General features: G+C 44.3%; 1 protein-coding gene across 12 annotated transcripts in view; it reads left to right on the top strand.

Annotated features, from left to right (window-relative positions):
- brd4 (bromodomain containing 4) overlaps positions 1-27,618 on the top strand; it is a 60,571-nt gene that overhangs the window by 9,208 nt on the left and 23,745 nt on the right. For 7 of the 12 annotated variants that reach the window (XM_056287212.1, XM_056287203.1, XM_056287206.1 and 4 more), the window contains exons 2-7: positions 21,174-21,573; positions 22,354-22,491; positions 22,597-22,753; positions 25,717-26,057; positions 26,205-26,588; positions 26,674-26,802. In XM_056287212.1, the coding sequence (XP_056143187.1) occupies positions 21,334-21,573; positions 22,354-22,491; positions 22,597-22,753; positions 25,717-26,057; positions 26,205-26,588; positions 26,674-26,802 (1,389 nt within the window). In that variant the 5' untranslated portion in view covers positions 21,174-21,333. The remainder of the gene's footprint in view (positions 1-21,173; positions 21,574-22,353; positions 22,492-22,596; positions 22,754-25,716; positions 26,058-26,204; positions 26,589-26,673; positions 26,803-27,618) is intronic. The other 5 variants (XM_056287208.1, XM_056287209.1, XM_056287211.1 and 2 more) reach the window with 1 other exon arrangement.

The raw sequence follows: 27,618 nt of genomic DNA on the forward strand, positions 1-27,618 counted from the left end.
GCCATTGCTGACTTGATTAGACTCATATGGTGACATTACTTTAACATCCGGACGGACTTAGTTTAGACTAATCTATCATATGTATATGTTGTGGTTCTTCTTGAATATGGAGGCAATTATGTAGACTTCGTAAGGAATCATTGAGTCAAAAACCCACAGACTACACAGCTGTAATTGTATGAGACTGAAAAGACAAGTCACTGCATACCTTGGACGATGGAAATTTGTCAATTTCTAGTCTTTATAATCTTAGAGGTGCACACCCTTGTAATTTTCTGTCGTTGACCAGATCACACTTACACGAGCATGTTAAGACTTATCTAGATTTAAGTCTCCAAAAACAAGCATGTATGATATAATCATGATAGCTCCGACTGGTCGAAGGCTTGATCAAGAGGCAGGCGATTTGAACCCTAAATCCACGCACGTTGCAAAATAATGTGTGAAGTCTGTCCATGGTGACCTGCCCTATTTTGTCCCTCCACGATCTTGAAAATCAGTTGTCATGTTAAATCTTCTAACGTATTCCTGCATTAAGGTTATAAGGCCACCTAAGAACTGATAAGGTTTCTATTTCTCTTGACATTCTTCGGTGTTTTTCTGAAAACTGGTATTTGTCAATTGAAACAATTCTTAGAGAAAGATTTAGTAGCAGTGAGAATAGGCCAAGGTTTAACAAGGCTACATCATCATCAAGGACGTGGCATTATAATAATGTGTTCCTGCATGTTCTCGTTTATCTGAGGTGGTCAGATAAGCCCTTCTGCTTTGCCATTGTAGTTGCAAATGCGTCAATCGGCCAGTGACCGGAATCGACCAATTTTCAGCTTGATCAGCCATGACCGGTCACCAGCTAGTCAGTCTTGGATATATCCAATGTTGACCCGGTCAGATTTACACGTATGGAAGATAAAGTGGGATATAATTGGGTTTAGTTTCAGTTGGATTTTATTTGTACAAAAAAGTTCTGCCCAATAACATGGAGCACTTTATGTGTGTGGGTTTGTGTGTGCGTCTGTCCGCAGCTAATCTCGCATACTACTGGGCCCATCAGCCTGTTGTTTTTATGCAGGTATGACTGTATGACCAAGAACCTCTTGTGGTTGCAGTGATTCAAAACCTTTGGAAAACCTGTTTTGCACTGCAACTTAGTGCTAGCTCTTCAGCTGGTTTTTCGCCTAAGTATAACCAAGAAGAAGGGGAGCAAGGTAGGCAGTGCCTCCATATTTTCCCCTTCTCCCGGTAGGCGAATAAAGGGATGGTTTGATGCCAAGTCTGAGCACCGGAGAAGGGGAGATACAACTGGCAACGATCTGCACTCTACTGAGTGCGCTCTTCTAGTTTATTCTGAGATTTGTCTGAGTGAGGGTGAGAGAAGGTCCTGTAACCTGGCAGAGTTTTGGAGAAAATGTAAAGTAATTTAATAGTCAATTTTGTATTATGAACATACAATTGAAATTCCCATTAAAGAAAAAATTGCAAAAATGTTTGTATGCTGTCAATTGTAGCTCATAGGAAAAAAAAAATCTCAATCGCCAGGTCAGACTTTTAAAAAATCAGAAATTGGAATCAACCAAGAAAACTGCAATCGGTGCATCTCTAATTGTAGGTGGAGTAGGTTTTGGTTGTGTTTAAGTAACAATAGCCAATCCAACATCAGTGCAAGTGTGGCATCACTGAGGACTGATATTGGGCTATACAAATAAAATTGACTTGACTAACCAAATGCCACACTTTAGGGGAAATCTACACTCTCAAAAGCATGACCAATAGGCCTATATTAATGAAGCCAGTTTAACAATCATGTTAATAACACAGATTTACAGAGAAATCGGGAAGTAAAGATTTCTAAAAAAAAAGTACAAGAAAATTAAAGAGAAATTAGATATAACAAGCAAAACCTCGCTTGTATGTGTGCGGCCACCAATCTTGCATGTGTGGGTTGGCAGATGTTGGAAGATCAGTGTTATGCCCCTTTTCCACTACATGGTACCGGCTCAACTCGACTCGCATCTGTGTCGTTTTCCATTACCGTAACAGTACCCCCTCAGTGTAGCAGGTCGTCATAGCGACGCCTGGTTTTCAATTTCAATATGTACTTTTATGATAACTCCACTTCGACCGCTTCGGTATTTAAAATGCCAGGTGATATCCCATGCGCGCATTGATGACGCATTGATACAAAATGACGCAGTGACACGTTTCTCTGACCAATCAGAGGTCTGCATTGATCTTGATACCCGTTCCAGTTTTTTTTTGGAACCTCAACGAAGGTGGTAACAGTTACCAAAATGCCAGTACTTTCCAGTAATGGAAAATGAAAAAAGGGCGAGTCAAGTTGAGCCGTTACCATATCGTGGAAAAGGGGTGTTAGTCTGTAGGAAAAGCTGACAAATGGTGGACTGCCGAGAAGTGGGATAAAACAGAAACCTCATTTGAAGTCATTTGAATACCCCTGCAGGTAATGCAAGATAATGCTTGCTAAAATCTGGTATAATGTGTGGTCCATATCGTCTCCATTAGCACAGATCTGTCAGCATGTCAGGACCAGGCCAGGACTGCGCAGTCTCCACCTACAGGCCAGTGGCCACTTTTTCAAGGATAAGGATTTGCACATCCTTGGTAGGGAGGAACACTGGTTTGAACGGGGAGTCAAAGAGGCCATTTATGTGAATAGGGAACGACCATCCCTGAACCAGGGGGGCTAAGAGTACATCTCGCCATCTTACAATGACTACGTTTACATGCAGTTAAGTCGAGCTACGGTTATAGCTCGATCAGGCCATGTAATTGGAGTCCTGTTGTTGTCGTCTCATATACAAGAACCCGGGGAGAATCGATTTATTGACGAAAGTATGTCCGACCCCGGTACGGTAGGTGGCGATTTGCCCCCTTTCAGTTGCTATTGTTATTAGACCTTCTTCCAGTTGACCTGTTATGTCACATACCAAACAAGCGACAAACAAGATGGCAGGCCTGTTTGAGTCGCTTCCACCGAACACGGATTTGCTCGGGCGTTCTTTTAAATCCCGCTTCGTCCAACTTTTCCGCCACTTTCTTAAATAGTTCGCCATTCCGTGTTCTCCTTCCATCCATGTGCTTTAGGATATTCAACTCCATTAGCTGACACAACATAAAATTTGTCTCCTCGTCTGTCCAGAAATGCGTGGTTCTCGCTATAGTACTCGCCATATTGATACTGCGCTGTTCGACTTCGGGTAAAAGAACTATGGAGCATGCGCAGAATGCCTAGGCCCCTTTGGGGCCGACGGAAGCGTACGTATGCCAGAATAAATCGATCTCCAACCGCATTATCTAGGTTTAGCACGATTTCAGTTAAACTAGCACGTTTACATGTATTGTAAAAGTCCAGTTTTAGTTGGACTAACACAATAAATCGACTTTTTCTAACATCATTTAAACGTACTGTAGCGAATTCGGGGGCCGTCTAGGAGACCGTCACCACAGCCGGGACGTGAACCTGTGTCTCCCGCTCCGCAAGCGACAATGTTAACCAGTCGACAAAAGGGTCCGTCCCGGCCGGTTAGTCAAGGACCAACCTGTCTACTTATCCATGCATGTTACAGTACTGACTGCTGTGATTGCAACCATTCCCAAATCCTCTATGAATAGTACACATGGCCATTGAAACCCTAGTTAACGGTCACGCCTATTTGCATATGAAACTGATCATTGGTTTCGGTCGTTATGCAACTATCGTTTATAAAGGTGGGGATACCTGCATTCAGTTTAGACCGAAGAGGTCACTTAGATAAGCGGTGAAACGTTTCTGTAAAACGTTGTGTCCAGATGAACTGATTTAACTTTCTTTGGTTTTCTTAACTGGGTTATTGAGCATGCATCTGTCAGCATGCTCTTCAGAGTTAGCTAACTCTTTTCATGAAAACACTGCTTTTATATCAACGACGGTAACTGTGAAAGATGCATGTCGCAGATTGTAATGACCTGTTGCGGGCCACCTGGTAGTGGTATCCATGTGTGCTTGTGTCGGAGTGTAGATTTGCCCTTTTCCATGGGATATTTATGGTTACTTTGCTCCCTGAATCATTCAGACTAGGAATCATCTGGAACAAACTTAAGCGTGTCCATCTCTGTTTCCACTGGTCTTGTAACGTGCATGGATAAGTAGACATGTTGGTCCTCGACTAACGGGTCGGACCCTTTAGTCGACTGGTTAACGTTGTCGCTTCCAGAGCAGGAGACACGGGTTCGCGTCCCGGCTGTGGTGACGGTCTCCCAGACAGCCCCCCCTAATTCGCTACAGTATTATAGAACTGTGATGATATGGATAAAAAGAAAGGTGACCTTTACTACTGTGATGGTTAAGTTACTGAAGTCATTAGGCAAACAATAATGGGGGAATTTTGAATAATTATTTTGTGCAATAATTTTGGGGGGTTTTTTCACCTTTCTGGGACTTAAGTGTAACATAGATGGTTCAGAAAGAGGATACACAAAATGTGCATCAAGACCTGGCGCACCTCTTAACTGGCTTGGGGAGTAATAGGTGATACGTAATCAGGATATTAAAAAAAAGTATTTGTATTCATAATACATGTCTTTATGCATGCTCAATAATCCAGGTAAGGAAATCACAGAAAGCTGAATCAGTTCATCTGGACACAACGTTTATTGAGAGAAAGGTTTCATCACTCATCTAAGTTACTTCTTCACTCTCAGTGGCCATGTGTACAACTCACAGACGATATTGGATTAGTTGCAATCACAGCATTAACGGGGAGTCAAAGAGGCCATCTATGTGAAGAGGGAATGACCACCCCTGAACCAGAGGGGGCTAAGAGTACATCTGTCACCATCTTATAATGATGTGATTGCAACCATTCCCCAATCCTTTGAGTAGTACACATGGCCATTGTTAATGGTCACGGTAATTTGCATATTAAACCGATTGTTTTCGGTCATTATGCCACTGTATTGTTTATAAGGGTGGGGATACCTGCAGTATCAACAACGGCTGCCTAAGCGTAAACCAGTGTTGAAGTTGGTCCACCCTAAGGATCTGGTCCCCCGGCATAAACAGAGCAATATAGTGTACGTTGTTAAGTGCTGGGAGGATTGCCACCAAACAGACGCTGGCCAAGAGGATGGCACAACACAGGAGAGTTAACACGTCAGACCAGGACTCTGCAGTCTACACCCACCTACAGACCAGTGTGCACATCCTTGATAGGGAGGAAGGCTGGTTTGAATGGAGAGTCAGAGGCTATCTATGTGAAGAGGGAATGACCATCCCTGAACCAAGTGGGGGACCTAAGTGTACTTCTGTCGCCGTCTTAAAATGCTGTGATTGCAACCATTCCCAAATCCTCTGTGAATAGTACACATTGCCATTGAAGCTCCAGTTAATGCTCACGTTAAATTGCATATGAAACCGATTGTTTTCGGTCATTATGCCACTGTATTGTCTTTATGCATGCTCAACCATCACAGTAAGAAAATCACAGAAAGTTGACTCAGTTCCATCTTGATACGTTTATTGACATAAGTTTCCCCACTCGTCTAAGTAACCTCTTCAGTCTAAACTAACTGCAGGGAATCCCCACCCTTATAAACAATACAGTTGCATAACGACCGAAACCAACAATTGGTTTCATATGCAAATATGGGCATGACCATTAACTAGTGTTAGAATGGCCGTGTGTACTATGCCACTGTATTTTTTATGAGGGTGGGGATACCTGCAGTCAGTTGAGACTGAAGAGGTCACTTAGATAAGTGATGAAACATTTCTCTCAATAAACTTTGTGTCCAGATGAACTGATTCCAACTTCCTGTGTATTCCAATACAGTTACAGAAAAAAAGACGTAATCAGATTATGATAGTTTTTAATTGCAGGGATTAATTTTCCGGATTACATTTTAAAAAATAATATAAAGTAACTTTTTTTCCCACAGTGCCGTGCCACTGCCACCATAGGCTATGCATCAAAAATTGTTGTCACTCACTCGCCCATGAACGACCTGAGAAGGACGTGGGACATGAGCGGCGCGTAAGCGTTGTGTCATCCAAGCCATACCGACTCTGCTTTTTGCGTTTGGACGTCTCTGCCCGTCTCAGCTGTCTGTCAACAGCCACTCCCAAGGAGCTGAGTGGATAGTGGTCGGCTAACCTGCCTTCACCAGGCTGACTGACAGCAGACATTTCCTGAACCAAAATAGTTTTCGTGTCAGGACGGCAGAGAATGCCAACCCGCCTTCCATTCAGGACTTATACATCTCCAGAGTCAGGAAAAGGGCAGGCAACATCACTGCAGAGGGCAGACCCACCACACACTAGTCACAACCTGCTCCAGCTGCTCCCCTCTGGTAGGTGCTATACAGCACTGTAGACCAAAACACCAAAACAACCAGACATAAGAATAGTTTCTTTCCGCAGGCTGTCGCTCTGAACAGTTAACATTGTCATAATCTAAGTACGCTGTACAATACTGTATATTATCATATACATGCACATTCTGTCATTCATGTCCACCTACCTCACGTAAATAAGTAACCTGCTAACATATTTATTCCAGCGTCTTCGCACTCTGCGCCATTGCACAATTGCGTTCCTTTTCCCCCTGTAGATGGTCATGCCTTGTTTATAGTCCTGAAGATTGCTGTGCTGTTTTTCTATGTAAATACAATGAGAGCCATTCACCACATGTCGAAATAATGATGATTTTAGCACGGCCGGGCAGCATGGCGGCCCATTCCGTTGCCTACCAACATGAGGATAGCGGGTTCGAATCCCCGTGTTACCTCCAGCTTGGTCAGGTGTCCCTACAGACACAAATGGCCGTTACTGCGTGTGGGAAGCCAGATGTGGGTATATGTCCTGGCCCTGGTCACTGCACTAGGGCCTCCTCTGGTCGGCCAAGGCACCTGTTTTGGGGAGGAGAGGGCCCCTGTCGAAACTCCTCACGGTCAGGTGAAAAGAAGTGGCTGGCGAACTCCACACGTGTCGGAGGAGGCATGTGGTAGTCTGCAGCCCTCCCCGAATCGGCAGAGGAGGTGGAGCAGTGACCGGGACGGCTCGGAAGAGGGGTAATTCGCTGGATACAATTGGGGAGAAAACGGGGGGAGGGGGTAAAAAAAGATGATTTTGATTCTGATGTTGGCTCCATGGGACGAAATCAACAGTGTCTGTATGTTTTAATTGACTTTATTTCCACGCCCACCTTAGTAAATGTGGGGAATCTGCCTGTCGTGACACAGGCAAGCTAACAGACAGACTGAGAGCCTTGTTCAGTCAATGCAGATACGGTTAATAAGTTCAGAACATATATACAGCGGGATATTTGTGTGATTTTTGAACAGCTGTCTGCTCAGATTACACCTCACTAAATGCAACAAAAATAGACGAAGTGTAAATAACGCAGGGCTGTGTGGATTGATGCATTTAATAAAATGAGCGTATCTGTTCCATGAGACACGCGAGCGTCTGACGTCAAACACGCTTTCTAAATGCGCGCTCCTTAGTCTTTGATATATTAACTCTATACATTTCCAAATTGCTCGGAATAGTAAACTAACTAAAATGGAAGGAGTTTCCGCCTGTCTGTTCTTCGATTTTTCTCAGCAACCATTCATTTGATTCGACTCCACACCTGGCGGGTGCTCCATAGTTCTGGATGGTTTCGTGCTTGTTTATATTGCCACCCGTTTAAAATGCAGAATCATCCTGTATTTTATTAGGAAATGATGCGTTCCTTGCTGAACCGATACAAAATGTGATTTGTTCCGTGTTCTCTCTAACAGAGAAGGGAGAAATATACAGGCAGTATTTCTTCCTTCTCTGGTCACCTGAAAATTGCAGTCATTTACCAGGGCAGTTTCCCCAGGGTACTAGGGGCACATGGCCTAGAATTAGTCCTAAAATTTTACATTGACTGTTAAATCAAATAATATAATTTTGTTAAGATAAGAGTACATTGTACATTTGTACAATAGTATACATTATGTTCATTGAACTTATTTTGTGCATTGCTTTTACTTGAGGCTAAAGCGCTTGTTTTCTAGAGACATTATTCTGACAGGTCCTACATACTGTAGGCAGTTGTCTAGCCTACTATTTCCCTTTACGTAAACCTTTCAAGCCTGGCACATTCTGAACTAATACCACACTATGTGTGCATCCATAGAATCAGGGAAATTGTTATTTATTTAAAAAAAAAGCAAACTTTTCCATTGAGGTGGGGGTCATGGGAGCCGAGATGGGATAGGGTTAAGTGTCCCTTATTTTTTTTTAGCTAAAGTTGGCAACCCTACTGACGGGCTGGCCAGATTTGTCTCTGTGGCACCTTCTTTTACTTTGGCTTGCATGTAGGACAACCAGATGCCAACAAACCAAATGTGGGACAAATAGTGTGTTTGTGTGGGACACGTATAGACATAGCCTATACTTTACTTTGGACTTCATAGGCCTACTGCCTGAATTTATTCTATGATGTTCTTTTTTGACAGTTCAGAAGGTGGACACCTGATTTGTTTATTAAAAAAAAAACACTGGATACTCAAAGAAGGTTGAATCAGTTCATCTGGAAACGTTTATTGACAGATACGTTTCATTACTCATCTAAGTGGCATCTTCAGTCTAAACTGACTGCAGGTATCACTCCCCTTATGTGCTATCGGTTCCCCAGTCTCACCAGTAGTGGCCAACTTGTATATGGAGGAAGTGGAAAGGACGGCTCTGATGTGCTATGCAAGGACACCACCTAGCCATTGGTTCAGATTTGTGGGCGACACCTGGGTTAAAATTAATTCTCAGGATGTACCACATTTTACCGACCACAGTAACTCTGTGGACAACCACATCACCTTCACCAGGGAGGATGTGAAAAATTACAGGTTAGCCTTCTTAGACCATGAAATTGTGTTGATGGGGGACATTTGATTGTTGATGTTTACCATAAACCAACACATACTGATCAGTACTTAAGGTTTGACTCTCATCCACCTGAGCACAAACTAGGAGTCATCAGGACACTGGACCACCAAGCTGACAACGTCCCCACCAACACAACGGCTGGGGATGGAGAGAAATCTCACATTAAACAGACCGTAGTTAAGTGTGGTTATCCTAACTGGGCATTTGTCAAAGCCAGGAAGACGCCCAAACAATGCACCAGCTGACCGAAGAGAGGAGAAGGACAACAGTTGCTTAAGCGTAAACCAGTGGTGATTCGGTAAAACCAGTGGTGATTCTGTATGTGGCGGGAGTGTTGGAAAAGTTGAGACGCGTGTTTTCCAAACACTGCGTCGCAGTTACTTTCAAAACACACTGTGCCAGAAGTTGGTCCACCTCAAGGATCAGGTCCCCCAGCACAAACACAGCAATATAGTGTACGCTGTTAAGTGCCAGGAGGATTGCCATGACTTGTACATTGGGGAAACTAAACAGATGCTGGCCAAGAGGATGGCACAACACACAAGAGCTAACACGTCAGGCCAGTGACCACTCTTTCAAGGATGAGAATGTGCACATCCTTGATAGGGAGGAATGTTGGTTTGAATGGGGAGTCAAAAGAGGCCATTAAGAGGGAACGATCATCCCTGAATCGAGGGGGGGAGCTAAGTGTACATCTGTCGCCATCTTACAATGCTGTGATTGCAAAAGTTCCCAAATCCTCTGTGAATAGTACACATGACCATCGAAACTGTAGTTAATGGTCATGCCCATATTTGCATATGAAACTGGTTGTTGGTTTCATTCATTCAAGCAACTGAATTGTTTATAAGGGTGAGGATATCTGTAGTCAGTTTAGACTGAAGAGTTCACTTAGTTGAGTGATGATACGCATCTGCCAATAAATGTATCCAGATGAACTGATTCAACCTTCTTTGATTTTCTTACCTGGGTTATTGAGCATGCATAAAGACACTGTGGATGCTCCTTAATTCATGTAGCAGGCCTAAAAGAGAGGGTTGGTGTGGTTGTCTTTAATCTATGCATTAAAAAAAAGGATAGTCTGTTTGCTTTGTTGTACATTTATTGATGCTTAAAAGCTTGGTGTCCCCATTGTCCTTTCTAAGGTTACATTGTTTTGTTGTCTTATAAAATGCACTTAAGGGCATCCAGGTAGCGTAGCGGTCTATTCCATTGCCTACCAACACATGGATCGCTGGCTAGAATCCCTGTGTTACCTCCGGCTTGGTCGGGCGTCCCTAGAGACACATTGGCTGTGTCTGTGAGTGGGAAGCCAGATGTGGGTATGTGTCCTGGTCGCTGCACTAGCGCCTCCTCTGGTTGGTCAGGGCACCTGTTCATGGGGGAGGGCAAACTGGGGGGAATAGCATGCTCCTCCTATGCGCTACGTCTCCCTGGCGAAACTCCTCACTGTCAGGTGAAAAGCGGCTGGTGACTCCACATGTATCGGAGGAGGCATGTGGTAGTCTGCAGCCCTCCCCGGATCAGCAGAGGGGGTGGAGCAGCAACCAGGACAGCTCAGAGAGCGGGGTGGATTGGCCAGGTACTATTGGGGAGAAAAGGGGGGAAATTATATATTTTTTTCAAATGCACTTAGGTAAAATCATGTTATTGGTATCTTTTGTCTTTTGGCATTGAAGTAATTCAATGATCAGGACTCGGTCATTCTTGAACATAGCTGGTATCTTTATATTGGGCTTCGTTTTACAACACTGTACTTTTGGTGACAATCATTAAAATAACCTTTGGGTGGCACGGTGGTTAGGGCTGTCACCTCACAGCAACAAGGTCCTTGGTTTGAACCCCGGGTTTGTCCAACCTTAGGGTCATCCCAGAACGTCGTCTGTGTGGAGTTTGCATGTTCTCCCTGTGTCTGTGGTGGGTTTTCTCCGGTTGCTCCGGTTTCCCCCACCATCAAAAAGACATGCATGTTAGGATTAATACTCCTGTCTGTGCCCTTGACCGAGGCATGGCAAAATGAACTGGAGTTGGTTCCCGGGCAGTGCACGGCGGCTGCCCACTGCCCCTAGCTACACAGCTAGGATGGGTTAAATGCAGAGCGTAATTACCCTACAGGGATCATTAAAGTATATCAAAATCAAATCAAGACTAATTCAAAAGTAACAAAGTAACCAAACTACATTACTTTAATATTGTGATACTTCGTTACTGAATACATTTTTCAACGGATAATTTCTAATTATAAAGGCATACATTTATAAAGTTACCCTCCCAACCCTGCCTCACGTAGTATGTTGTTGTAATATGTTTTTTTCTTTTAGATTTCCATCTGACTACCATTGATACAGCTTGTGCACTTTTAAACTTGTGAAAATTGTACTCTGTGCTCACTTGTTTGATCTTTGCTTAACGATACACAACAAAGAAGATAGTTCCTACAATTAAAATGCAAAAAACAAGCAGTGGGGCCAAGCAGTGGCGTACTGGCCATCTAGCTAGCTAGCTAGCTTTGGCATGCCTTCACCTCTGTAATGTTGGTTGTTGTCCTCCGTGTGTCCATACGTCAGTTGCGAGCGCATCCTACTCAACGTCCCTCTCAGGTCTTCGCAACGCATCGCCCATGGTAGCAGTTGTGCGCACTCCGTGGGGAAAAAAATCGACATACTGTTAAGGCATCAGCACCCTCTAGTGGCCAGCAACGCTATTTAAGCAGAGCAGACTGAAGCTGTAAGATGGACGTGAAATTCTAGGCTAGGCTACATGTTCAGTTAAAACTGCTGTAACTTGTGGTTACAAAACGACCCCACTGATTGGCTGCTTGTTCCTATTTAAGCCATGCTGATGACGCATTACAATATAAGTCTGTGCCTACTGAAATATGTCCTAGAATGGTACTGTCCATCACTTGTCAATAGTAAAAGACTATATCATTACCAGCAAGGACTAAGGTGTTAAATCTAATGGACTATGCCCTGTAATTACATTAACCCCCCCCCCTGTAACTGACTGCTGTACATATGTAATCAATCGTCACTGCCCCCATCACTAAACATTCAATTGTCAAGTGAAGTTCATGTGAACTTTCTGAAAAGTCTGAAGTTTTCATCAGCCGTGCATGTATTAGAATGGTTTAAAAGATTAATGTGCACAAAACGAATGCTACATTGTGAGAAAATTCAAAAGAAAAATGCACTGCCTGCTTGAAGTCTCTGCTTCTATTGAATGTTATCACAGTCTTGCCAAGACATCTGCCCTTCCCCTTTAAGCAAGCATAGCGTTTGGTATTTAAGTTTTTATTTACACTTTTATTTACATGTCTTGATGTAGCTACGGTGGCCTGCCAGAGGCGAGTTCTATAACAACTGTTTACCATCTGTCTTGCTTATACAGTTATTTGAGGGGATGTGTTTTCTCACACGTATTCTTTTTATGGTCCACGTTATTGAGCATGTTCAAAGCGCTTTATTTTAATCAGCTATTGAATTTGCCATTTTATAAAGAGGATTATAAAAAAAAAATTTTCACCTACTGATATTACACCCATCCATCCATTTATTATCCATATCATCTTAATCCAATTCAGGCTCACGCTGGTGCTGAAGCCTGTTCCAGCAGGCTGCATGGGGACACCATGGACAGTTTGCCGGCACGCTCACAATTAATTTTAGATCAGATCTGTTTTATTTCCTCACATCTTCATTTTTCAACACATGCAACATTTAGATGACATTTTCTGAATTAAAGGGCATAAGCCCTAGCCTCACAAACCAGTCTTACAGTTTGCAGGGTGAGTTGAGGCAGGAAAAAAAACCAAATTATTTGTTTGTTGATGTAGTTATGGATAATTATGGATCAGTCTCCATCTGTCTTTCCAACGATGATTGGCTCAGCATGGTGCCCCTCCAGGCAAGAAAGATCCAAAGTGCATGATATCTCAGACACCACCAGTCTGATTTTTGCTGAAACTTTTGAGGAATGGTGCATTGTGGCACTGTGCTGCAGCATTCATAAAATACCAATGATTGGCCCAGCTACAGTTGGAAATTTGGTACATGCGTGCGTTTCCCCCGTCTGAACATTTTTGTCTCTGAAAGCATCTTTTTTTTTCTTTGCCTTGATGGTGAAGGTGCTGACACTGCAGCAGCTGGTGACTCTGGGACTGTGAGTGTTCAAACACCAGTGCGGGGGTGGAGGGGAATAGATCCAGCGTAAATTTGAAAATTAATTGCTAAAATCTGTTTGAATCGTGGGGGAGGCTTTATGGATCCAGTGTACATTTAAAAAGTAATTGTTAAAATCTGTTTGAGGATTTAGGCTTACACTTTTTATTGCTGTTCTTAATATCTGCCAGTAGTGTTTAGCCCTATTCGGATGGGATTCATTTCTTGAATAACATCTGAGCTATAATTACTGACATGTTTCTTTTCATGTACCTATTCAGTCTGGATTGGAATCGCTGTAGTTTCTCCCCACTATTACGGAAACGGTGGGGTGGGCTAGTCTCCAAAAACTGCATCAACAGATAAGAATGTTCATGGTCACTTTTGATGTAGATAAGATGTTTCAAGAGGGGCGTCCAGGTAGCGTAGTGGTCTATTCCGTTGCCTACCAATACGAGCATCACCGGTTCGAATCCCCGTGTTACCTCCGGCTTGGTCGGGCGTTCCTACAGGCACAATTGGCCATGTCTGCAGGTGGGAAGCCGGATGTGGGTATGTGTCCTGGTCACTGCACTAGCGCCTCCTCTGGCCGGTTGGGGCATCTGTTTTTGGGGGGGGGACTGAAGGGAATAGCGTGAGCCTCCCACGCGCTACGTCCCCCTGGCAAAACTCCTCACTTTCAGGTGAAAGGAAGCGGCTGGTGACTCCACATGTATCGGAGGAGGCATGTGGTAGTCTGCAGCCCTCCCCGGATCGGCAGAGTCGGTGGAGCAGCGACCAGGACGGCTCGGAAGAGTGGGGTAATTGGCCGGATACAATTGGGGAGAAAAAGGGGGGGGGGTGTTTCAAGAGTATGAATTTATTTGCATACTGGGTAACTGTTGTGTACATTGGGTGCATTTTCAAAATGCAGCCGATTTGGCTCATAATAAGCCCACAGCAATAATCAAGCCTTCTGATGAGGTTGGGCTCTCAGCTGACTGTATGACTGGTAGGTGCTGTGTTTAGGGTACCCATGCCAGTTAAGTTGGAGAAAGACTTCTCTAAAATGTCCAGATCATTCAGCAGACTTTCAGAGCAGGTTTAATATTCGGCTATAGGAAAATACAAAAAATAGGGTTCGTACAGTATCTGGTAGCAGCTGAAACGAGTTTGCAAAATGAAATGTTTAAATCTTGGTAGCATTTCTCAGTGCACCTGAGTTTGATGGAAAACAATACGTAATTTGCTGTTGAATTTTCACTGAGGTGATGCATGAAAAACGGACGTTGTCGATCCGGATGAGATTAAAATCACTGGGTACATCTGTGATGCACAAAATTACCTCTGCTTTTGAATCCTTGGTGTGAAATTTTGCTTTTGTCGTCCTCTGTTAATTTTCCTGTATCGATCCCACCTAAATATTCCCTGGCATATTTAAGGCCAAACGCAGATTAAATGCACAGCCACTGACAAGCGTCACCTTACTTCCCACATTATGTTACTGGATTTAAAAATTTTTCAGTATGATTACTCTAAAGAAAATGGGCCATTTACCATTTCTGCATAATTTCCTCAATTCCTTTGAATTCACAGATGTTCTGTATTATAGTAATTGCTTTCATAGCGTCTCTACAAATTGCGCACAAACTGGATAACATTTCCCAAAGGTATGACGCAAGACCACTGTCGTTCATAACCCAGTCCTGAATATTCCTTAAATGGAAGAATCCACTAGTTGCGGGAAAATAACTGCCAACCGAATCCTGCACTAGTTGAACGTTTTAATTCCTTCGGTCTGAGCATGGATGGATTAAGTGTCACCTGCAGGCCAAAAGTGGGCTTCGATACAGATAATTCAACTCCCGAATGTTACAAAGAGTGTAAATTATCTGGTCCGTTCTTATCCAAAGGGTTGTTTGGAGAGAGAAAGAGGGCTCATTGCTAGGGAAAGCAATTCATGTCTTTCTGAGCGGTAACCCAACAGGATTATTTTTTTTATTATGGCTCCTTGTTCACTAAAAATGTTGGCCCCTGGCTCTCCATGTTAAAACGTTTGGGTTCCCGCAGCTTTAAACCTTGCTGATAATTGCCAAAGAAATCCTCTCATACTTGTGCATCAGGAGCTGTTAGTTGCCCTGTATGATTTTAAACTGGGCAAAGAAAATGATCAGACATCCTTCGCCTCCTGTTAAACCAAGCATCATCGGGGGTTAGCCTGTGTCTCTTGTGTGCATGGATAAATGGCACATTTTACAGACTTGGTGTCAGCTGGTTACGTGCACTGTATTTGGGATCAATGGATTTATTACAAGGGCTCCGCTGTTAGCACTGTGAGTCATGTGAGTAATGGGCACTGTTGTATAAAACTGACTTTTGTGGATGCCTTTTTTGTATACTAAGGATTCCACAGGGGCCCTTTAAGAGCTTTTAACAGAATGAAAAATTAGTAATCAGACGGTGGGAGGAATGTGGTCATGGAATACTCCAGGCAACACGCTCAGTCCTGTTACATCCAAACCATCACGCTGCGAAACACTGAAGAAGAATATGGCATGAGTTCAGCCGTACCTGTCAAAATCCAGCCTCCGGTCTCACAGCATGTTTGTGACTATAATGATTTTATGATATATTGCATCAGATCACAGTTGTATGCCATTTGCTTGTATACTTGGGTTGTTGTTTTTTCATGTGTAGTTTTTGTTGTAGGGCTGTCCACTGGGAAAGGGTTTTTATTAGCTTCCAGCTTCCAGACAGGTACCTTCAGTTGAAGAGTGGTGAAAATTCTTTTGCCGTGTTGTCATTCAGCACACTGGTCAGTCTGTCAGATCCTCCACTCCGTTCGAGTGCCTCTGGGCAGACGAGGCAGCGATCATGCGATGCGCCAACTGCTTCCCTCTTCTCAGAAAGTGACTCATCAAGAACACAGTTAGTCATAGATTTGTGCAGTGGTGTGTGTTTATCTTTCATGATCTTTGGCGTGGGTGGATTTTGGCGCACGAGGCTGGCCGACCAGCCTTGCCTCCATATAATGGTCGTTGAACAACAAAACCGCATTGCGAGTTCTCTTCCTCCTCCACCTTCTTCTTCCTGGAGTATTCTGTTTTTTCTGTACTTTATTTTTAGCCGGGTCTTTAGATTAGGGTTTTTGGCCCTGTCACTGCGGACTGTCTTTGCAGCCTTTGTGTCTGTGTCATGTCCCTGACATAGCCTGCGGAGAGAACGTTAAGTAGAAATGAGGGTGAGCACTGTGTAGTGGAACATTAAGTTCCTCAGAAGCCAGATGACGCCAAACCCCTCCCCGCCCTCTTTCCCTCAACCCTCCAAGGTCCAAAGACTGAGTGGGCGGACTTAAGATCTTCCCACACAGACTCCAGAGCCAAAACCAGACCCAACCCGCCAGCTTAGTTCATACTCATTACACTGCCGCTTTGTTACTATGGGCTTTTTGTGAATGAGCTAAAATTGACACCCTTTAGATAGGCTGCCACCTGCAAAGTCATTATGGAAACGCAGTCAAACTTGGCGCCTTTTGATCTTTTGCGATGGTGAAATTGCGGGTTGAATAAGGGTTGAGAATGCGGTCTCAGTTGTGAATGAGGCATGAGGACTTGTTTTTTTATTCCCTCGACAGGATTCATTAACACGTGTCATTCATGCGTCCCGTGTTTCAGCAGCCTTTTATGGCCGATCTTGTGACCAGACTATGTCAGCAACACTAATAGCAGGCGTATATTTACATTCGTACTTGGGATTGTGTTTTTCTTTTCCTTGCCAAAATTAAAAATGAATAGGAGCCCTCTGCTGCAACAGAGATTAATGCGATGCGATGTGATTTACTTTTGTCCTGTAGGGAAATTTGTCTTGGACTCGAGTGCTACACTTCACATATATGCCTCCGTTGTAGTAATAATGATGAGAAATTCAGATTAAGAATAAAGTTTTCTGGATCTGAAACTGTAAAAAACAAAAATAACATAACAACCCATACTGTAGCACATCACGACCACAAATTACAGTGTTGCACATATTACAAAGCCAGTGGTAAGAAGAAGCGACATATATTGCACAACCCCTCGCATCATATCAGAAAAATCTATTCCCACACCTCTCGTGTCGAATTGATTATGTGGATGATCACTTTCTGTTTACTTCAAACCCGTTTGTGCAGTCATTCTTTGGATGATTCAGCATTTTCACAATGATGTTTTGTCCATACAGTAGCAAACCGGATATATCGTGATATTTCAGGAAAGCGTTGCAAATTGTACACATAGTCTCCTTTGTACTCCCAGGCTGATCCTCATAGTCTGAAGCAAGCGCTGTATATGAGAGAAAATTGCTCGCTGAGTGCTTGGAGTGCTGTGGCGTTAGCTTTTAAACCAGAATATGGCATACTGTTTTAAAACAGTCATAAAATAATATTTCAAATATGTTTGTACAAGGTTCAAGCAAAGCTAATCAATATATGAAATTGCCCATCAGAAAACTGCATAATTCATCTGACGTTGCGCCTCACATGACAGCCAACACTGCTCTGTTTACATCCTACCAGCAGCAGTCTTACCATGTCATTGGTTAGGTAAACTTGTTCTAGATGGTTTGTCTTCTCCTCGAACTAGGTAGGGTTCACACTACTCAGACAGGCTCCCTCCGATAATTACGTTTGAACTGTGTGAGTGATGGACGGTTGCCCTTGCCTGGGGGTAAATCATCACTTCACATGGGAACTAGGCCCTCAGAAGTCTGTGCTGCTAACTTGGTCATTACAGCTGTAATACGAGGCTTCAGTCCCAGTTGTTTAAACTGGGCCCCTGGGGATTTAATGAAGTTTTGGGGAAATGTTTTTAAATTATTTAGTATGTCTTTAATGAGATACATGCAGTGTGAAATACAAGGTACAAAGGGAGCAGACAGTAAATGCTATGTAGGCAACAGTGAATTATACAGAGACACTGCAATGAAAGTGATCACCTGGAATGGCGGCTCTTAAATGGATCTGATGTCAAGTTTGGGTGTTGTGACCTCAAGTCAATATCACTATTTTTTCACACATCTACCTCGATAACGATACATTTACGATAATTTCTTTTAAACCCTGGTTCAAAAAAACACCACTGTCTGGGTGGCGTGGTGGTCTATTCCATTGCCTCCCAACACGGGGATCGCCGGTTCGAATCCCTGTGTTACCCGGCTTGGTCGGGCGTCTCTACAGACACAATTGGCTGTGTCTGCGGTTGGGAAGCCGGATGTGGGTATGTGTCCTGGTCGCTGAAGTAGCTCCTCCTCTGGTAAGTCGGGGCGCCTATTCGGGGGGGGGGACTGGGGGGAATAGCTTGATCCTCCCACGCGTTACATCCCCCTGGTGAAACTCCTCACTGTCAGGTGAAAAGAAGCAGCTGGCAACTCCACATGGAGGAGGCATGTGGTAGTCTGCAGCCTTCCCTGGGTTGGCAGAGGGGGGAGAGCAGCAACCGGGACAGCTTGGAAAATAGGGCCAAGTACAATTGGGGAGGAAAAGGGGGGGGGGTACCACTGTTTTTTGCTACCACCATGTGTCCCTGACAACTAAAAGTATTACATGATCTACTGAAAGATCATGTAGTCAGGAACCACGTTTTCATTGCATGTTTTTTTTTTTTGTAACTGTCGGGCACTGCACTTTGGGGAAAATATTGTCTTGAGCCCACGGCATACCTCTTGTCAAGGGTTTGAATGAGTCTGAGTGTCGGAGGAATGGGTGGAAGAGCCATTAGGAACATCTTGGAAGCTGCTGAAAAGGCGTCTCGTTGGCTCTGGGTCTGGGTGAAGAGGGGCGACGCGTGGCATAATGCGTTACCTGGACACAAGTCGGGGCTTGATCACCCCCGGCTGGGTCGCTCAGGTGAGGGTCTGATGTTAAGATCCGAAACACCTGGTGACCCCGCATTCATGACTTACGATGTGTCCAGGTTGCACCACATGGTGTGTCAAATAACAGTCTTCTGAAACCACTACATTCAGCTGCAGCTATGGGGACCATGTCCTTCATTATGTAGTGTGTAAGGGTGTCAGTTGTGTCGTTCCATCTGCATGACTCTTGCCCACATGGAGCGGCATTAGTAAATGCTTGTGTGAGAGACAGCTGCTTTTGGGAAATTGCTTCAGCCAAGAGTACACTCGTCTGTCTGGGTTTTGCAACAGAGTTTATGTTTCTCTTTGTTCAATATCCCGTTTGCTGAAGCCAAAGTGCGACCAAATGATTGACAGTGTGTCTTTTTAAAAACCAGTTTGCTGTCTTCCCTGCCTAACGGGGGTCCAGTGTTAGTGTTTATGTTGTCTCGTGCCCTGTACGCTGCCTTTGTTTTGAATGAAGTCTGGACTGGATGGAAGCATAACTGGATATGATTTACGTGACTGTATATAATTTTTGAAGGACAGTTCACAACATTACGCAGTAGGGCAAACCTTTGACTTTTTTTTCCTGCGTTTTTCTCCCCAATTGTATCTGGCCAATTACCCCACTCTTCCGAGCCGTCCTGGTCGCTGCTCCACCGCCTCTGCCGATCCAGGGAGGGCTGCAGACTACCACATGCCTCCTCCGATACACTTGGAGTCGCCAGCCACTTCTTTTCACCCGACAGTGAGGAGTTTCGCCAAAGGGGCGTAGCGTGTGGGAGGATCACGCTATTCCCCCCAGTTCCCCCTCCCTCCCTGAACAGGCGCCCCAACCGACCAGAGGAGGCGCTAGTGCGGCGACCAGGACACAGACCCACATCCGGCTTCCCACCTGCAGACAGCCAATTGTGTCTGTAGGCACACCCAACCAAGCCAGAGGTAACACGGGGATTCAAGCCAGCAATCCCCGTGTTAGTAGGCAATGGAATAGGCCGCCACGCCACCCGGACGCGAAAACTTTTAACTTTTAACGAAACTTTTTTTATTTGGATATATCCCCCAGCCCTAATCTGAAGTCTCCCGAATGCTGTTGAGGCATTCAGATCTGGCTCATCTCATCTCACCCACACTCTCTGTCTCTCAGTGTCCTTAGCAAGCAAAGCTAGGGACTCTAAATCCAAAAGGACTTCTTCGTAGATTGGGGACAGGTCAAGGAAGCCAGCTACGTTCAGTTTGAGTCTTCCTTGTTTTGGATCTTAGAAATTGCTCCTATTTTGCGTGCTGTTCTGATGGCGAGAAAGGAGTATGACTAGTTGCACTGTGGCAACTGCAGCACACACTGAAAAACACTTGCTATACAACACAACTTTATAACTCCACATTTTATGGTCCTGGAAATTCAGAGACCAGGTTGCAGCGCTGAATTATGAGTAAAGTTTTGAATGTTTTTTTGTTTTTTTTCATTAAGAACAGATTTTCAGGATTCTCCCAGTGATTTCTCGATTAATAACAACAAAACTGTAGTGAAATGGGGTATTGAATTTCTCCATCCTTAGAAGTGACACATTTGCTTTTGAACACTCCCATTTCGGGCAAGAGGAGGAAATCGTAAATTGCGACATGTTAAAATTCTCTTCAGTGCAGCCTCACGTGGGTTACTGCACACCTTCCGTTTCACAGTGTGGCTTTAGCTGCTCTGAAAGCAGGCAAAAGGGTGTCTGCTCCAATGGCAGGGGAAAAAAATAGTATATATGAAAGATGGCTTGTAGTGCAGCACGTCACACAAAAGAGATCAGTAGAAACCTATACAAGGTAGCTCATTCCTCATGTCAGTAACAGTCTTCTGGTTGATGTGACCACTGAGGTGGTAAAGATGTCCATGGCAGCTGTGAAGAATGATATGAGTAATACCTTATGTGCTATGCTACTTCTGTTCATTAATGCTGGCGAGATGATGGCCCTCCTTCAGACAGCTGATGGTGCTGAGGCAAGATGCCAATGATAGTGAACGTAAAGCACTAATGGTTGAAAGGGGGAAAGAGATCTCTTGGGCAAACTACACAAATAGTTAAGACAAGCACGGTCAAGCAAAGTAGGTCAAAATCCATTCTTTGATGATCTTGTTAGCAAATCTGCTAACGATTGTTGTCTCATGTTAATGATGCTGAACGATGGCAGTCATGAAAAAGCTCATAAGAGTTTACGGACATATTAATGAATGTATGCTCGTTGTCTGTTCCCAGAGAGTCCAGTGAGGAGTGCAATGGGATCAGCGGTGCTCTGTCAGTGGAGTCTGTGCCGGGGCCAAGACTGAACTGGTGTCCTGCCAACACCGCCACCCCGGCTCCTGCCCCAGCTCCCGCTCCCGCCCTGGGACCCGAGCCCACACCCCACCCTGTTAGCATGGGGGATGGCCTAGATGCAGCACAGATGTCAGGCAGCAGCAGCAGTCAGGGGCAGCCCCCCACACAGCCCCATCTCTCCATCAACCCTCCACCCCCGGAGTACATTAACCCCAACAGGCCAAAGCGCCAGACCAACCAGCTGCAGTACCTGCTCAAGGTGGTTCTGAAGGCTCTGTGGAAGCACCAGTTCTCATGGCCTTTTCAGTCGCCAGTGGATGCCGTCAAACTCAACCTGCCTGTGAGTGTTCACTCTGGCTGGCTCGGTACACTCATGAAGTCTATTGGAGCATGTATCTGAGATTCATCAAATGTGTCATGCACATAGTCGGCATATTAGTAAAGTGCTTGTGTCCCAGCTGCAACTTTAGCTATGTATTTTGAAAATAAATATTAAAACCACCAATCAGTTTAACATGCATGTAAACAAAAGGTCATGTAGAATGCCAAAATATTGGACCTGAGATATACTGTCAAGTTCAAATTGAAAATCAACCTCATTGATACACAGAGAATTAGTATTTGTGAGCATAAAAAAAAAACTTGAAACAGGCTTGTTTAGATATTATTGTTTGCCATTGAAATTATGTGTCTTAAAGGTAAAGAAAGGATAAAGTTGTTTGGGGTAAAAAAAAATATATCACAACCATTTCTGACTGGATTAAAAGAGTTCGCCCTTCATTGAAACACAGTGGCTTGTAATCTTTAGTGCCAAGGCTCACTGGCAATAAAAATCAAATTTTCAGATACAATTGACTGATTGAGAAATAACATTTACAATCTTCTATTAATCATTTTCTTGGGTGGAAACAAATCTTTTGAGCTGCTTGGCTTTTATAACTACGGGAGAAATTGCATTAAGTATAAGGAAAGTACTGGAATGTAAGTGTATTTTTTTAAGCACAAACAGGGCTCTCTGTGTCACATGACAGGGAGCGAAGCACTCTGGTGAAAACAAATGGGAAGGATTTCAATAATGTCTACATTGCTTGCTTGCATTAAGTCCTTGTGTTTATTCTAGGACTATTACACAATAATCAAATGTCCTATGGACATGGGAACAATCAAGAAAAGGCTTGAGAACAGTTACTACTGGAATGCCCAAGAATGTATTCAAGACTTCAACACCATGTTTACCAACTGCTATATATACAACAAGGTAAGGCTGGTGTGTACTGGAACTGTTGCACCTCTTGGCTGTTCTTCATGTCTCAGATGACCAGGGTGCTTGCACTTTGCTAAGAGTGTTTGTCTCCCCCTGCAGTCTGGAGATGACATTGTCTTAATGGCTGAGGCATTGGAGAAGCTTTTCCTCCAAAAGGTCTCGGAAATGCCTGAGCAAGAGACAGAGATTGTTGTCATGACCGGCAAAGGACGAGGTCGAGGCCGGCGAGAGGGAGGTATGCCATTTTCTCTTCCAGGTTAGCTTCACTCACTATTTCCCTACGAGGATAAATAAATCAAAGAAGGTTGAATGGGTTCATCCGGATACGTTTATTGATGGATACTTTTCATCACTGAACTGATGCCCCTTTTCCATTACATGGTACCGGCTCGACTCGACATGCCCTTTTTTTCGTTTTCCATTACTGGAAAGTACCGGCATTTTGGTAACTGTAACCACTTTTCTGGTACCAGCTCTGTCGAGGTTCCAAAAAACTGGAGCAGGTACCAAGATCAATGCAGACCTCTGATTGGTCAGAGAAACGCGTCGCTGCGTCATCAATGCACGCATGGGATATCACCACCCGGCATTTTTAAATACCGAAGCGGTCGAAGCGGAGTTATCTTAAAAGTACATTTTGAAATAGAAAAAAAATGGATAGCCAAAAATCCAGCTACACTGTGGGGGTACTGTTACAGTAGTGGAAAACAACACAGAGGCGAGTCGAGTTGAGCTGAGCCGGTACCATGTAGTGGACAAGGGGCATAAGTGACCTCTTCAGTCTAAACTGACTGCAGGTATCCCCACCCTTATAAACAATGCAGTTGCATATTGACCAAAACCAATGATCAGTTTCATATGCAAATATGGTTGTGACCATTAACTAGAGTTTCAGTTGCCATTTTTACTATTCACAGAGGACTTGGGAATGTTTGCAATCACAGCATTGTAAAATGGCGACAGATGTACTCTTAGCCCTCTCCTCAGTTCAGGGATAGTCGTTCCCTCTTCCCATAGATGGCCTGTATGACTCCCCATTCAAACCAGAGTTCCTCCCTATCAAGGATGTGGACATCCTCATCCTTGAAAGAGTGGCTGCTGGCCTGTAGATGGGTGTAGACTGTGGAGTCCTGGCCTGACGTGTTAGCTCTCCTGTGTTGTGCCATTCTCTTGGCCAGCGTCTGTTTAATTTCCCCAATGTATAAGTTGGCCTATTGTTTGTGTGATTAACTCAGTGACCTATAACATCTCTAAGTTTCTTGCATCTGTTCTTAACCCGTCGGTAAGCAGTAATAAACATCACATTTAGAACACAATGGATTTTGTGGGCAAGGTGAGGTACATCACAGAGAGGGATGAAACAATGGTCTCTTCTGATGTTAAGTCTCTCTTCACATGCATTCCTGTTGATGAAGCAGTGGAGGTAGTTCATATGAAATTACAAAAGGACCCCACCTTTAGCAATAGGACCACCCTTAACACTGACCAAGTGTGTCTGCTCCAGAAACTGTGTCTTCAGTCCACGTAATTCACATACGGGGGGCAGTCCTATAGGCAGAGGCATGGGTGTGCTATGGGTTCCCCAGTCTCACCTGTAGTGGCCAACTTGTATATGGAGGAAGTGGAAAAGAGGGCGCTGGTGTCCTATCCAGGGATACCACCTAGTCATTAGTTCAGATTTGTGGATGACACCTGGGTTAAAATTAAATCTCAGGATGTACGACATTTCACCGACCACATTAACTCTGTGGACAACCACATCAAGTTCACCGGGGAGGATGTGAAAAGTTACAGGTTAGCCTTCTCGGACTGTGAAATTGCAATTAGTGATGGGGGACACTTGATTGTTGATGTTTACCGTAAACCAACACATACTGATCAGTACTTAAGGTTTGATTCCCATCATCCACTGGAGCACAAACTAGGAGTCATTAGGACGCTGTACCACCGAGCTGACAACATCCCCACCGACACAGTGGCCGGGGAAGGGGAGAAATCCCACATTAGACAGGCCCTGGTTAAGTGTGGTTATCCTAACTGGGCATTTGTCAACGCCAGGAAGACACCCAAACAGTGCACCAGCCAATCGCAGAGAGGAGAAGGACAACAGTTGTCTAAGCGTAAACCAGTGGTGATTCCGTATGTGGCAGGAGTGTCAGAAAAGTTGAGACACGTATTTTCCAAACACCGCATCCCCGTTGCTTTCAAACCCCAAAACACACTGTGCCAGAAGTTGGTCCACCCCAAGGATTGGGTCCCCTTATACAAACAGAGCAATATAGTGTACTCTGTTAAGTGCCAAGAAGATTGCAGTGACTTGTACATTGGGGAAACTAAACGGATGCTGGCCAACTGGACGGCACAACATAGAAGAGCTAACACGTCAGGCAAGGACTCCACAGTCTACACCCATTTACAGGCCTGTGGCCACTCTTTCAAGGAGGATGATGTGCACATCCTTGATAAGGAGGAACTCTGGTTTGAATGGAGAGTCAAAGAGGCCATCTATGTTAAGAGGGAACGACCATCCCTCAACTGAGGGGAGGGGGGGGCTAAGAGTACATCTGTTGCAATCTTACAATGCTGTGATTCCAAATATTCCCAAATCCTCTGTGAATAGTACACATGGTCATTGAAACTCTAGTTAATGGTCACACCCATATTTGTATATGACACTGGTCGTTGGTTTTTGGTCGTTATGCCACTGTGTTGTTTATAAGGGTGGGGGTACCTGCAGTCAGTTTAGACTGAAGAGGTCACTTATGCCCCTTTTCCACTACATGGTACCAGGTCAACTCAACTCGACTCGACTCGCAGAGTGTCGTTTTCCATTACCGTAACAGTACCCCCCTCAGTGTAGCTGGTCTGCATTGATTTTGGTACCCACTCCAATTTTTTTGCAACTTCGACAAAGGTGGTACCAGAAAAGTGGTAACGGTTACCAAAATGCCGGTACTTTCCAGTTATGGAAAACGAAAAAGTTGAGCCGGTACCATGTAGTGGAAAAGGGGCATTAGTTGAGTGATGGAATGTATCTGTCAATAAACGTTGTATCCAGATGAACTGATTCAACCTTATTTGATTTTCTTACCTGGATTATTGAGCATGCATCAAGAGGATAAATAAAGTTTGTCTTATCTTAGTATGTGATGTTGCCCCAATTTTTTTGCTCCTGTCTCCTGTGGGCTTTAGGTCTTTCTGTCTGTGTTTACTTTACAGGTCTGAACATGAAACCAGGGCCCATCGTCGATTCTCCGTCCACAACCCCACACACGCGCGGTCTGTCCAACCTCCCTGTGACACCACAGAACAGAGGACCAGTGCAAGGCCCGCCTTCTCTACCTCCCCAGCCTATGATGCAGAGCCTGCCCTCCCGCGTTCCCCCTACGTTACCCAGCCATGCGCCTGCGCTTGGTGCTCCCTACTCCATGGGCCCATCGGACTGCACCCCACAAGTCCCCATTATGACCTCTGTGCCTCCCCCGACCCAGACCACCCTTCCCCCTGCGTCCATCCAGAGCACTGCCCCCATGCTGCAGAACCCCGTTCCCATGACCAAAGTGAGTGAGATTGACAGGGCCACGCGTATTGTTCAGCATGCTAGACAGCATTGCACTGGTTTGTTAGGTTTTGCCATCTGATCTAATCACTCATGTTCCTCCCATCCTCCCTGCTCCTGTGCTCTCTTTCCCTTCACCACCATGCAGCAGAGAAAGAGCCAGAAAAGGAAAGCAGACACTACAACACCCACAGCTAATGACCAATTAAATGAATCCTCTCCGGCGGAGTCCAAGTCTGGGAAGACCTTGCCCAGGCGAGAGAGCACACGGCCCAGTAAACTGATCAAGAAGGATGCCCCTGACTCCCAGCATCATTTGGGCATGGGCATGGGACTGAGTGGACCAAGTGGAGGCCATAGCCCCAAGCCGCAGGATCAACTGGGCTACTGCGCCAGCCTCGTCAGGGAGATGCTCTCCAAGAAGCATGCCAATTATGCCTGGCCATTCTACAAACCTGTGGATGTGGACGCATTGGGACTACACGACTACCATGAAATTGTCAAGCACCCCATGGACCTTAGCACCATCAAGGTGTGTTGAAGGCCACATGACCACATTTGTGAGAGCAGAGATTTGTGGTGTGGCCAGTTGCTAAATGTGCTTAATGTGTTTGCAGGCCAAGCTGGAGAACAGACAATACAGGGAAGCCCAGGAATTTGCTGCTGATGTACGGTTAATGTTTTCCAACTGCTACAAGTATAATCCACCAGACCACGAAGTGGTGGCAATGGCACGCAAGCTACAGGTAAACTGATATAGAAACCAATAAGGCTGTCCCGCATACCTTGTTCAGGCTTCACACATTTAGTGCACTTTCCAAATGAATATCCAAATATTCCTTCTAAATTGATTATTAAAACGAATCAAGGGCTGAGACTTGTGATGGATTATGAATGCAGTCAGAGCGGTCTGTTGTTCCCTTTACACTTCCATGTAGGTCAGGGGATCTCAAACTTTTTCATGCTGTGACCCACCTGTGGATATACTTTATGGCCCAGGACCCACTAAATATTATGTGCGGTAAAATAAGCAATACATTCTAATTACCTGTCAAAAAGGAAGATAATTAGCAATCCTTTCTGTGTTATTTGTAAATACAATATTCAACTTTTCAGTCGTCAACCATGGCTTACTAATGATCAAATGAGACAGACAAAGCACATCAACGCTAAACAATATTTTCGTGGTATTTTGGCATACTGTTAAATCTTTGCATTGTTTGCGTTGAGTCAAAAAGTGTATAAAATTTTTCTTTTCTTTATTTAAATCTTAAAAAAACTACAATTTTTTTTTCTTTATTTAAATTAAAAAACAACAGATTTGACAGAAAGAGAAAATAAATGTACTTTTTTCTTCTCTGCAAACAAAATGTGTTTAGCATTGACATCCCGTGACCCACCTCGCCACAACCAAGAATTTAAAAGCCACTGATGGAGCTAACAGTACCAATCAGTTGGTTGTTGACGGGAAAGATACACACCTTGATAACTGGTTTTGAGTGATCAAATTACAAATGAAGCAACACACACTCTGACACTGAAGCATAAACCTATATTAGTGG

The sequence above is a fragment of the Lampris incognitus genome, chromosome 10, assembly GCF_029633865.1.
Source record: "Lampris incognitus isolate fLamInc1 chromosome 10, fLamInc1.hap2, whole genome shotgun sequence".
Classification (NCBI taxonomy): Eukaryota; Metazoa; Chordata; class Actinopteri; order Lampriformes; family Lampridae; genus Lampris; species Lampris incognitus.